The 13,396-nt window shown below is 38.3% G+C and overlaps 1 protein-coding gene across 1 annotated transcript; it reads right to left on the bottom strand.

The window, feature by feature from the left end:
• Nucleotides 1-6,875: 6,875 nt before the first annotated feature.
• Nucleotides 6,876-10,208, bottom strand: LOC108749348 (elongation of very long chain fatty acids protein 1-like). The gene is made up of 4 exons (XM_018487965.1): nt 10,142-10,208; nt 9,728-10,011; nt 7,141-7,443; nt 6,876-7,066 (listed from the first exon to the last, which is right to left on the bottom strand). The coding sequence occupies exons 1-4, from the start codon at nt 10,179-10,181 to the stop codon at nt 6,899-6,901; spliced, it is 795 nt and encodes a 264-aa protein (XP_018343467.1). The 5' UTR covers nt 10,182-10,208; the 3' UTR covers nt 6,876-6,898.
• Between the last annotated feature and the right edge of the window lie 3,188 nt (nt 10,209-13,396).

Below are 13,396 nucleotides of genomic sequence, written 5' to 3'. Positions count from 1 at the left end.
AATGCGACGTAAAAAAAGAGAGAGAGAGAGAGAGAGAGAGAGAGAGAAGCTCGCGCGCGCGCGCGCGCTTCACCGCAGTTGGTGCGTCACGTGCGTGCACGGAATCGCGCTCGTTGCTGGCTGCATTATTCAATGGTACATACGCTTCTGTCCGGACCGAAGAAAGCGGCATGACGCTTCCGTGCGCCGACACGATAGGTTAGGTGGCGAGAGAGAGGTAATTATTCTTTCCTTGAAATCTGAATGCAAGACGGGACGCGCAGAGTCCAACATCGTTACGGTAGTATTTATTTTAGCTCGTTCTCAACACGGTCACGTATTAACAGCGGAACGAAGGCGGGACTCGTCCTGCCTTCAAGATCTTCGCGAAAAATGTGGAAGTCAAATTGGATAATGAACGGCCTGAGACGCAAACGCTGAGAACAAATTGTATTAGGGGAAAAAAAGTGAAAGGAAAATATATCTATATATAAATATTTCGTATATTCATCTCTCTCTCTCTCTCTCTCTCTCTCTCTCTCTCTCTCTGCGTATTAATATCTCATTATTTAATCACGATTACAATCGTTTCAATCACCGACATGAAGTCCTCGATAAATCTGCCCCAGCCTAAGTGAATCTTATCAATCACCGATTTTAATTCAAACCCTCTGAGAAACAGACAGGTGCATCTACTGATTTCATTCATCATCATTCGTACACATGATGAAATAGAGATACCACAGAAACTCAAGTTCTGCTCTCCACAAATATCATACATAAAATTCGCATACTGTACCATTATTTTAGGTATTAATCAATTTTATCAATGTGAACGGCAAGAATTTTTTATCACATAATATTTCTTCCGATCGATTTATTTCAAAATACGTTATACGCGGGAAAAAAAATCATAGTCGAGAGTTCAGTATCATCGCATCCTAATCTATTGAATTGAGATTATTTCTCTGACCAATCGTTAGCGAATGAGTGTGTGTGTGTGTGTGTGTGTGTGTGTGTGTGTGTTGCGAGCGGGCCGAGCAAGGTCCTTTTCATCCCTCTAAAGCGGCCGGATTGAACGCGGAACGGCGCTTTTCGAAAACGGGACGCATCGAGCGAGAACTCTCTTCAGAGCGACGTGAAAAGCAGAGCACGGTCAAAGGAAAAGAGGCAGAGTGGATTGGGTGGAAATACGACGGAGTGGGATCCGGTTTGAAGGCGTGGCGTGGGCGCCTGTGGGTGCCACCGACGAATCGCTTCTCGAATCGGCTACATTCGCTTACGTTCTGACTCACATTTCAAGCTTCCCACCGCGATGGCCCTTCGGGACATGACACGACGGCGATCCCGGCCGCCGTCGCGAAAGAGGAAATGCGGATCTAATATTCACCATGCGTACCCACCGCTTCTACATGATTGGTACTGAATGAAGAACACCTTTTGACGGAATGCAATATGCGAGATACAACGAGTAGTACATTCGGTAGATTCGATTCGAGTTTCTACGTTATGTATTACGAATACACGATATCGAGAACGACTGCGCGTTTCCAAGCTTTAATATCGTCGGCCAATACGCGTATAAAGATAACTGTGTAAAAAAGCCGAAATGGAAATATCTGGATAATTGTGAATTAATTGCATGCCTTACGTTAAAAGGAATATCTAATAATTTTTTTAGTACGGACAGAGACGAGACGACGCTTATACAACTCAAAATATACGGATAATTGGAATTCCTGATACATGTCGTGCTGATCGACGGCAACGTAATGCGGAGAGAAAGCGAAATGTGCGAGCGTGGAATTGCGGGGGTTCCATTAGCGAGCGTTTTATTTACTACCCTAATACGCGATAATAATCACGCGTGTATGCGTCAAACTGAAATGGTTATATAAGGGCATGTACTGAAAGCACACATTAATGCATTTGTGTCGAAAAATATAAAACGAAATTTTCCGACGAAAGAAAAAAAAACCAGCTTTTCGCACGGGAATATTTACGCGGAAGGTAATTAACAGCTTTCAAGGTTTTCAAGTTTCCTATGCGAAAAACTGGGATTATTGTATAAAAATAGACTAGACGCTAATTATTACATGTTCATACTTACATAACAAGCGTAAGCATTTCATTAAGATTAGAATATTAAATAGCTGATTAAAATAAATGCGCATAATAAAAACTCATGTACATTTAATCCGTTGGGATTAGTGCAAGAACCGGTTATTATCGCAATATCCGCCGCTTTTATCGAGAATAATTCTCAAACCGTGGTGAGCTCGTCGACGACATCTTTCACGTGACGTGACGAGCAATAAATCGACGTGGAAAAAAAGAAATGCTTCTTTTAGGTAGTAGGTTGATACGAAGCTGGTGAACCGGTTTCGGGCTGCATTTAATGCAGATGTGCCAGGACCCCCTACGAAATCTTGTAATGAAACGATTTAGACGCGGAATCTACACCTAAATCGAGTGCCGACGAGCTTTCTTTCGCGACCGGTAGAAATAAAGACTGATCCTCTCGTTCAAAAGAACGTCACGAGTCTTTTCATGTTCTTCGTGCAGCGACATTGTTGACAGCTCTGTGCAATCATAAGGGAAAGGTAATATCACACAACCCCCCTAGACTTCAGCTGCCGACTCTGCCTCGTAATGGCTAGCTAAGATATCATCTCGCGCACAAACTAGGAATAAATTTAATGGTCACCAGTGGACGTTGGAAGAAGTAACAAGCCTAATTTTGCGTACTCTTGCCATTCGAATTAATTCTGATCTGTTTAAATTTACTATACGATCGTGTCATCATATTTGGAGATCAGTATGATTGAAAAGCTTTAAAAAATAGGAAACAAAAAAAATTTCACGAAAAACATTTCTTACGTTAACAGATAACGTCGTGAAATACTGGCGTGAAATAAATTATATTTTGGATCGCGAATATATTCAGACAGATCAGCAGGATTAAATAAATCAAACAATTTTTCAAATTTCATTAAAATCTCCGATATAATCAATTAATCTTATATCTTACAATCTTATATAAATTAAGTTCATCAAGAGGAAATAATATAAAATAAAAGACGCAACCAGGGGAATTTTCAAGACTACAGTATCGCCTAATTCCACTCGTCCGTTATATCCAAAAGTTTTGTCGAGTATTCGCAGAGAAGGATCGTTTGCGTTTCTGCCGGCGTGACAAATCGCGAGTCGCGGAATCGTTTTGCGGCGACAACGCAACTATTCCATTAAAATTCGCAGCGGTGGCGGCGGCGAACGATAACGACGTCGGAGGTATAGCCAGGCCGCACTCCGTCGCGGCGTCATTGCCGTCGTCGTCGTCGTCGTCGTCGTCGACGTCGGCGACGGCGCCGACTAAGCGCACGCGAAAGTTTCGTCCGTCGCGCGATGCGCGACGCGACACGTCGCGGCGCTGCTTCAACCGTCGGCGAGAACGGCGGAGATTATATGCGGAATCCGTACCTCGTACGATAAACGGGTTTCTATAGGCTCGTGCGAAATACCGGGTGGCTTGACAAGAGCAATTTATCATGCTCGATCTGTATTTGCATACGTCGTCGGAGAGCCCCGTCGCTCATGCCCACCGCGACATCACATAGTCGAGTGCCTTTTGAAATTTGCGTGTTTGCGAATACGAGACTGTTCTCTCTATCTCTCTCGTTCTCTTTCATTCCCGTTCCTCCCGCCTTTTCCGCCTTGTCCCACCTTAGTACACACACACACACGCGCGCGCGCGCGCGCGCGCGACGATCGCCCTCTGAACTCGACGAACCAACAACCCTCCCTCTTTCTCTCGCTCCGCAGCTCATCGCTTCAAAACGTCCCCGACGAATGCCTATGCGAGCTTCTGTTCGAGACAAACGATGCGCGAGATATGAATTCGTGCGCGGGACTTAACTGTGATCGTTTCGAGGGACACGCCGATCTGCCGGCGTTTGTAATCGCGGGGCTCTCCGGCCCCGCTGGACGCCGAAAGAGGTCCATCTATATTCTACAGCGTCCGTTTTGCGGTGCTGCGAGAAAGTCCGGCGACCCGTGAATTCAGTTACGCGTAGGTGCCGTATTTGATTCTCATCAGACGCGTTTGACCGTCCCTCATTCGCCACTCGGGTGAAGCGATGAACGAGCGATGAACAGACAGGCTAACTTCAGGGTAGATCATATCAGGACTATATTTCACATTTCCGTTTACACCCGAGAGATCTTAAGCCCCTTCTACCTTCTGGCCTACCTTCCGGCCTCTCTACGTGCGACCAGAACGTCCAGTTTTCTCTCGGTCCAGAATACAGTACGAGAGTTCGAAGCTTCAGGCTGCCAGTGGTCACGCCTCTTTCGAAACGGCCGCCAGGCGCAATCCTCGATACAGATAAGTCATGTCCGTCCATTTTTCAACACTCGTGTGATTCTCTTAGGCTCCCTCCCCCCAGACTTCCCTCTTCCAACGGTCGCACATACCGGCAATATCGGCAACGGGCACGGTGACGATTTCTCATCGGACTTTTCCAGCGGCGCGAGTTTTATCTCGCGCTTCCACCCTTAATTTGATTAATCGACGAGGATCTTGACCCTCCACGCCGGCATTAATCACCGTCCGGTCGTATGCATACATGGCCGCGGCATTAGGAGCGCCACGCCGTGTCGGGAGACGCGGACGATCTCGCCATTTGTTAGAACCGCTTGTTTAGAGAGAAGCTTTACACACTCGACCGGCTCTTCCGCCTCGGTGCGCGGATATTAATGGCGGATTAATTCGGCGGAGGTACATCCTCGATGTGTTACGTGAGAGACTCGTACAAGTTGGGCTCGCGATGTCACCCGTCACCTGCCCGCGATCTTTTCTGTTGTCACGCCCAGTGAAGGGGAAGATCAATATTTCTTTGAAACTGAAGTTATACGATAATTACATTTTACTCTCTTCCTCTTAAGGGGCCCTTCGTCCATTTTATTTTGAAGAAAATATGATCGATCGGAAGGAACATGAAAATCTTAAGGCGGAGGAAATTTGAACAAATATTTATCTAAATAGTAAAGAAAATAAGTTCGGGCTTTCATCATGGAATCGAGATGAAGCGTTGGAAAATTATATTTGGATATTAAAGAAAAGGACGAGGAAGAAAGAGCAATTTTATCATGTTGAGAAATACATCTTTCTTAAAATTACATAGGCGATCCGGTGACACTTGTATGATTTTTAATTAACGAATTTATTCGCTCTTACATTTATTTTTATTTTTTACAATAGAAGTGAATCAACAAAACGTATATTGTTAACGTTATAATGCGTATAATTCTTTGTTACATTTTCATTTGCATCGAAACGCGCGATTTTACGTGATCCGTTTTATATTAATGCACACAGTGATGTCAGTGCAGTGCGACCTGCAAGAACCAGCAGGCGAGCAAAAACGGACGATTAGGAAAAACTCATTCGCTGTTGCGAGACGCTAAACGTTCGCCCTGATTTCGAGTCGGTGGCAGACCCCTGCTGCCCGAAGGGTCGCAGGTCTTGATTTACTAGCTGTTTATACCCTTTCCAACCCCTGGGGCCTGCATTATAACCGTATTTATACTAATAGCTTCGCCCAGAGTTGCGCTAGGTTCACGCAGGTCTAGGTGTGATTTACTGACAATGTTGTCGCTATTAAACGCGATGGTGAGAGAAATAAAAAAGCGACACAATAGCGTATGTACGCGTACCCAAAAGGTGGCGACAATAACGTTCGGCTATTACCTGTCAGCCACGTAAGATTATTATTTCCGTCTCAAAGAACATCGAAAGGAGGAGAAGCTTTTGGAAGTGTCGAAATACAGATTCGAAAGCAGCTAGGTGTTGACAGAAATTAAATTGCATCCGTTTAAATATCGTATATCACTGTCCGTAGAAAAAGAAAACTCGGCAATCATCTAGGCGATAAACGTAAAAAGCGAGACTAATCCATATAAAAATATCTTTATGATTCTTCTTCAATACGCACGAATCGTAAAATCGACTTAAAATCGACCCTTATTTATCTCATCCAAATAATATCTGTCATGCATAATTAAAAATTAATTTACGATTTGAAACTGTTTGAGCGGTGTAGAAAATATAATCTTCTTTAATAAATTCGCGCGATGCTTTGTCAACAGGACGCGCGGCGAAAGATTAAGCTGTTCCTCTACAGAATCGATAAATCAGAAAGTTCTACATGTCATCGTAGATATAGAGAGAACGGTCGGTATGAGCGATACGAGTGGATGGAAGGAAGGAAGGAAGGAAGGCAGGAGGAAGGAGGAGCCGTGGCGTAGGCATGGCTCCAGTAACAGGATGTAATTATGATCGGTGAGATACGTCACGCATAACCCCCGTATTGACGTCCACAAATCACGCTGCACGGCCGGCCATGCGGTATCTCGCGCCACTCGGGGGACTACGATCCTCAAACTCAGACGGCCTAACGCGACACTAAATCCAGAATTATGTACGCCGCTGCGCGTGTAGACATCGACGTGGACGCGCGGGATCTCCCGAGGATTCGCCGTGTCAAACGTGGGAAATGTGACGCTCGCGAAATTAGCACTTAAGGCGCACTCGTGAGATACCGTCACCTGCCCACGGCAAGACTCGAGCATGCAGTGTGCAGCACGTGCACGCAAACTGTTTACAACTATCTACCTTTCAACTTTCAAGATATCAGCATGCGAGACGCAACCCTTTACGTAACATTGTTTTATGCTACTTACGCCTTGTTGTACATAAATACACAGGAAATTGTGGGATAATAATAGGATATACATATATACATGGGCATAGAGATAATTGGATGTACATATTTAATATTTTTTTTTACAGAAAATAAAATAAGAATGAATTTTATTGAATTAAGAGAAGTGCCTATTCGACAAAATTGTACTTTCGAAATTAAGCTGCTTTCGGTTTCCTATAAGAATGATAAAAGTAATTGTAAAAGAATAACAAGTTTATCATGCAATTGATAGATGTTATTGCAGAGTAGTATTTCACCATCTTGGCACCGCAACTGGGTATAAATCCTTGCATACTAAATACCATTATGAACGCAATATGTGTCTGTTTTAATAAAAACAATATTTAATATCGAGAAATATATACATATCGAGAAATTATATAGATTTAGGGCTTACCATTTGTAAAGTGGTAATAGATTTCTTGACTAGAAGAAGTGTTCGTTGCATGTTCGATCCAAAAGTGCTCAGAAAATAATAGGAATACATTACAACATGTACAGAACAATTGAGCGACATCGTAACTATGTTAAAACTATGACTGAAGTAACTAAGCATCAACCAAACGTAGATAAATGTGCTAACATGATGGTATATGTGTAAAAATGAGATCTGGCGATCTTTCTTCCTCAAAACAAACACTACAGTTTCAACGAGATCGTACACTTTAAGCATTAGTGCCCACCACATTGTTTCAAGTACCTGCAATAAGAAATTTAAATCTATTTAAATCTATTTAAATCTAATACGAAGAAGAACGCCAGCCTATCACGGCCAAAGTTAGATGTTTTGAATAATACAATATACGTATATTCATATTAAGTGAATTTTACTTCAGATAAGATTGAGCGTCGATAACTTTCGGACTTTCAACATAATCAATCTGAAACGCTAATCTCCCCCTAAATTAAATTCGAAAAACTGTAAAGAATTTATTACATTTTTTAAACTTTGACCGTAATAGGCTGGCGTTTTTCTTCATATTTCATATATTCACATATACATCCTTCCAAGGTATTAATGAATGGTTAGTAATGTGTGAATGATGTCAATTTAATCTATTTAAATCTATTGCCATTTTGTTCGTCTCAATGTTTGCCAAGTCATATTTACTCTTCAAATTTATATGTTTAGCTTATCGATGTTTGTACGTATGTCGTATGAGTAACAATTGAAATGTACCTACTAAATTTAAATTAGGGGGAAGTCGCCTATATCGTACCCCCTAACGTTTAAACAAAATTGTAATAAAAGTACTGAAGAGATCAGAATATTTCTGTACTTACATTAAACTTTGATTCATTGGCAATAAAACAAAACAATACTTTTATAAAAATAAACATTAAATATTTAAATTAGATTTTTTTAAAAAGAAGCTTTTTCGGTACGATTTGGAGACTGGCTCGTTAAATTGTACTTCTAATATAGCAAACAAGCTGACATTGCTTATTGTCATTAAAATAGCATCTTCAATGTCAAAACGATGGCAAATAACGTCAGTTTGTTTACTGGGAAAATAAAGAAAATTAATTTTAAAACTCATTTATTAATAAATTTATTTTTAATTTCAAACTGAGTATACATATTTAAGTAGGTATAATGAAAACCTTTCTATTAGGTTAAGTAAAAAGTCATCGCGTATTTTTTAGCTCAAAGTTGTATATACAATATCTTCGTCAATAATGAATGAAATTCAAATTTAAAAAAAGGGTTTTAAAGCTTGAAATCTCTACTTTTAAAAGCTTATCACATTTTTTAAGTTTATATGAGTTTGATAATTTTTACATACCAAAAACTACGAGCTGAAAAAGACGAAAAATTTTCTTCTCACTTTGTGGATTTGTAACGTGTCCAAAACGAATTTGAGAAAATTTTCGATTACCTATCGTGAAAGCTTGATACTTTCCCTACAAAATCGTTTTTTTTAAATATTCCTACGACTTTTGATTACTGAGTTATCGCGGATTAAATAAAAGAATTATTTTGACTTTAATTGCTCATAACTCCATTAAAAATTGTCGTATCGTATAATTTAAAAAAGAGATTTTTAAAGCTGAAACTTTACTCTATCAAGATATATTTATATTGTTGGTAAGAAAGTAATTGCGGTTTTTACTGATAGATGTCTTTTAAAAAAACGCGAATGACTTTTTACTTGACCTAATATATAAAAACAGAAATTAGACTCTGTGTTTTTTAAACTCGTTTTAAGAAAACAAAGTAAAAAGCAATACTTAAATTGATTTAAGCTATCGTTGCACTATATTTCAGAATATTAAAGTCTTAGATATTTTGAAAAAATAAATTTTGGAAGCAAAATCAATTATTTTCCGTCACAATAGAAAAGATTCAATAGAAAAATTTAATAGAAAGACTCAATAGTTGATAAGTAATCACTTTCTTGAGCGCTTATTTAAACAGTTTTGGCAATTGTCACTACAGGTTTCGTGCAATCACTTAGAGCACCTGAATCCACTGTAAGTCTTTTTTTATCATAATAGTAACCTCCACATATTGCTCGCGTTACTTGCGAAAATCGTACCGATACAATATAAAGACCAGCGACAAGTACGATTCACCCAACTCCCTCTATTTTTACAAATTTGCCAATAGCAACATAACTTACAAATATTTTGCTAATTTGATGATATAATCGAAAAGAGTTTAAATATCAATTATAATCATGAAGAACACTATAATTCAACTATCCACCTTGTACTGATAACACCTTAAGTAAATTGTACCAAAACTCAGATCAGACATCGAACAAAATCAATTTTGAATTCACTCATAAACAGACTCGAAAACGAAAAAAAATAATACTTCTTACCCCATATTACCGTCACATCAATGTCGTTATCTTTAAAAAAAAATGTTTCATTTAGAAAATACAATGGAGGTACGATTTAATCGTCGGTACGGCTTAGCCAACTCCATCCTACATTTAAACTGTTCTTAGTTTTGGCAATTTAAAAGTTTAATATACCTTTTCACTGTAATTGCCGCAAAGTTCATCGAGTGACTCGCAAAATCTCCATACAGCAGTAAATGGTCTACCATATGTCATGAAATTAAACGCTATCCAAGCATTTGAAATAATTTGAACAACATTGTAACACTGCATAAACGTTTTCAACGAGTACGGTTGTCTGTTTTTCATGAATTGCGGACCAGCAATGTAGACGATATAAAGATAAACTATGCATATAAAAAATACTGGCATCGGCGCAGATACTAATAACCATTTTGTCTTTTGTCTATCTGTGAAATCTATAAAATAGAAGTTAACATTAATTTTGAGAAAAAATATTTTGTAATATCATTTCTAAAAATGTTTAAAGATTTAAAATTTCTTCGACACATATATACATATATATACATATATATATTTAGAACTTACTTGCCGTTTCCGAAATATAATTAGTTTCTAACTGAGCCATAATTTCACTTCGTGTTTCTCTTACATATGCTCAAATAAAACTAAGCGGTAGCAAAGAAAAATCGCAACTTTAAAACCTTCACGTTTTTTATACACATACATATTCATATACGTGTACAAAAAGCATTTAAAAATGTTTCTTATTCTAAACGATTATACTAATTATAGACTATGTTCCATCAATGTACACGAAGTGCAGCAACAAAATAAAATTATTCATAAATTATAATTTTATTAATTCTTGGAAATATAAATTACAAAAATATAAATTTATCATCATTAATGTTAATATCTAATAAGGTTTACGCAACATATTCAAATATGTTTGAATATACCAATAATATAATAGATACTATCATGTAAATTTAGTTAACCATTTAATTAAATAAATTAAAAATATTTTAAAATTAAGTGCTACACGTTTAATATGTATAAAAAAAATACACGTTTTTTAATCTTGAGATGATTTTCTTACATCAACACAGAGAGAACTATATATTTATGCAAATATAGTTCTTGTATCACAAAAACTATATATACATAAATATATTATGATGATAAAAAATACATCATGAATATGTATCCCGATTCTCACAGACTTTATACAACGAAAGGTCAAATATTCAAATATCCAAATAAAACTATTTACATTATAATAGCTTGTAATGATTAATTCATGCTTGCTATTTAATAATCAAGCAAATATTAGAATAAATAATATTAGGTTGAGTAAAAAGTCATCGCGTATGTTTTAGCTCAAAGTTGTATATACAATATCTTCGTCAATAATGAATGAAATTCAAATTTAAAAAAAGGGTTTTAAAGCTTGAAATCTCTACTTTTAAAAGCTTATCACATTTTTTAAGTTTATATGAGTTTGATAATTTTTACATACCAAAAACTACGAGCTGAAAAAGACGAAAAATTTTCTTCTCACTTTGTGGATTTGTAACGTGTCCAAAACGAATTTGAGAAAATTTTCGATTACCTATCGTGAAAGCTTGATACTTTCCCTACAAAATCGTTTTTTTTAAATATTCCTACGACTTTTGATTACTGAGTTATCGCGGATTAAATAAAAGAATTATTTTGACTTTAATTGCTCATAACTCCATTAAAAATTGTCGTATCGTATAATTTAAAAAAGAGATTTTTAAAGCTGAAACTTTACTCTATCAAGATATATTTATATTGTTGGTAAGAAAGTAATTGCGGTTTTTACTGATAGATGTCTTTTCAAAAAATGCGATGACTTTTTACTTAACCTAATATTAGCATACAAAAGCTAGCCTTGATCTTCTTTGCAATTTCATAATTTTTCTTGTTTCGCCTTATCATGCAACACGATCCAAAACGCAAATCGTACTGTATCTGTGTTCGCAGACGCGAGCGGTTGAGTCGTCGCGAATAATTACATTCACGTGATGCGTCGGTGTAGCGCGAATGTGTCTCGCTGACCATAGGTGCCACCGGAGCATCCGGAGGCTGTCCAGGACTTCCGCCTCGCCGGATGCATTCGCCGCGGCTCCACTCGCCCCTCTATCCTCTTCATTCACCCCTCTACTCCAGGCCCCTTTAAACTCCCTTCGATAATGCTGCGTTCCTATGTGGCCCCGGCCATTAACTACGATATAGCGGACGATCACGTGACGTAACCGTGGGTAACATCAAAGCCAAAGGCATAGTTGCACCCTAGGGACGGCCTATGACGTTAGCCTATCTCGCTGCAGCTCGCTGCCTGCAACTGCACCGCCTCGAGGCGTCGTCAACGTTACCATCAGTCGTTCTGGTGCACGGTAGCTAGGAATTTCGGCTTTAATGCTTAACCACTTTCCAGATTGTCGAGGCTGGCACGTGTGCGTAGTTGCCGTAGCTGCAAATTATTCAGTCAGCACGTTGCTCCGTACAGAGGACTTGCTTTTGCACGAAAGATGCAATTCACGATAATTACCGATCGTTAAATAATGCAAAACAATTAATATCCATGATCAATCGACGGATAATATTTCCGGTAGAATATAGATAAACGTATCAAGGCTGCCACATTTCTGCTTGATTGAAAATAATTATATTATGTAGATATTACATAATATATATAATTGCGATGTATGTAACGTCAATGTACAAGCGGAAACCAAGAAGTCTCTGATCAAAAAGTACAATTGATATATTCCGGAACCTACAATCAGACATCCGCACGAAGGAAGTAGCACAGGAATAGAATGTAGTCTTACATGCTACTTATATGCTCCACGCTAGCTTCCTTCCTTCCACCTCTTCCTGCCTTCATTGCGAACGACGAAAAAGTTTTTACGGTATTTAAGCAAATTGTGCACAAAATAGTAATGAACCATCAACCATATGTCGCCTACTACACTACAATGTAAAACCGTCCTATGGGACTTGATAATCGCTCTCGTCCCAATTTGTTCCGTTCTGATTGTTCACAGGACTGACCTGGGATAATCGTTACTTATATGGTTCACTTGCTCTACGTATTGTATGTCTATAACGATGCATTATTTTCTTGTTGTTAGGGCTTCAAAAATGAATGGAGAAGACATCGAAATACTTCGGAATCTTATTATATACTTTCAATTTTACGTAACAATTTCTTTTTCTTTCATAATAAGAGAATCAAACAAAATAAAAATTTTTAATTTACATAGAGATTTCTCAATCGGTTATATATACTTTTGGAAAAAGTTTAAAATAATTTTTTAGTTTTTTGTGAAAAAGAAAATACAAATATAACTCTATTTGTAATAATAATACATTATGTATAAGTAAAGCTGTATATAATGAAGTGTTTGTGTCTACACTGTCTTACGATTATGCAAGTATAATCATTAATGGAGAAGAGCTTGAAGAGACAGATAAAGAATTCTACAACAAGTGCAAAGAAGCGAGGAAAAATAGGGAACATGCAGGAAAGGAGGAAGCGGAGTAGCGCGAGCGAACGTTTTCGCGACAATAGACAGGATGTGCGAAGGGTTACCATTGCAAATCACAATAGCGACCGCAAAACGCGAATGACAGGTTGAATAGACGTGGCTAGAGAAGCGAGTCCTGACGGTAACCTATTATTACCTGGATCTCTTTTATACGGGCTATTCTGTGGGAAAACTACGCTCCCTAAAGACGGTTTTTAATTCATCGATGGAATAGAAATACCGCATCCTTGTCTCGTAGATTTTTATTTTTTATTTTTTTTTT

The sequence above is a fragment of the Trachymyrmex septentrionalis genome, unplaced genomic scaffold, assembly GCF_001594115.1.
Source record: "Trachymyrmex septentrionalis isolate Tsep2-gDNA-1 unplaced genomic scaffold, Tsep1.0 scaffold29, whole genome shotgun sequence".
NCBI lineage: Eukaryota > Metazoa > Arthropoda > Insecta > Hymenoptera > Formicidae > Trachymyrmex > Trachymyrmex septentrionalis.
This window is presented reverse-complemented; position numbering and strand designations above follow the sequence as displayed.

Bases quoted from the DNA above. Each gene is read 5' to 3' on its own strand.
- LOC108749348 (XM_018487965.1), bottom strand. From the start codon at position 10,181: ATGGCTCAGTTAGAAACTAATTATATTTCGGAAACGGCAA. The intron at 10,012-10,141 runs GTAAGTTCTAAA...TCTATTTTATAG, and splicing joins TTATATTTCGGAAACGGCAA to ATTTCACAGATAGACAAAAG. The intron at 7,067-7,140 runs GTAAGCCCTAAA...TTATTAAAACAG, and splicing joins CTATTACCACTTTACAAATG to ACACATATTGCGTTCATAAT.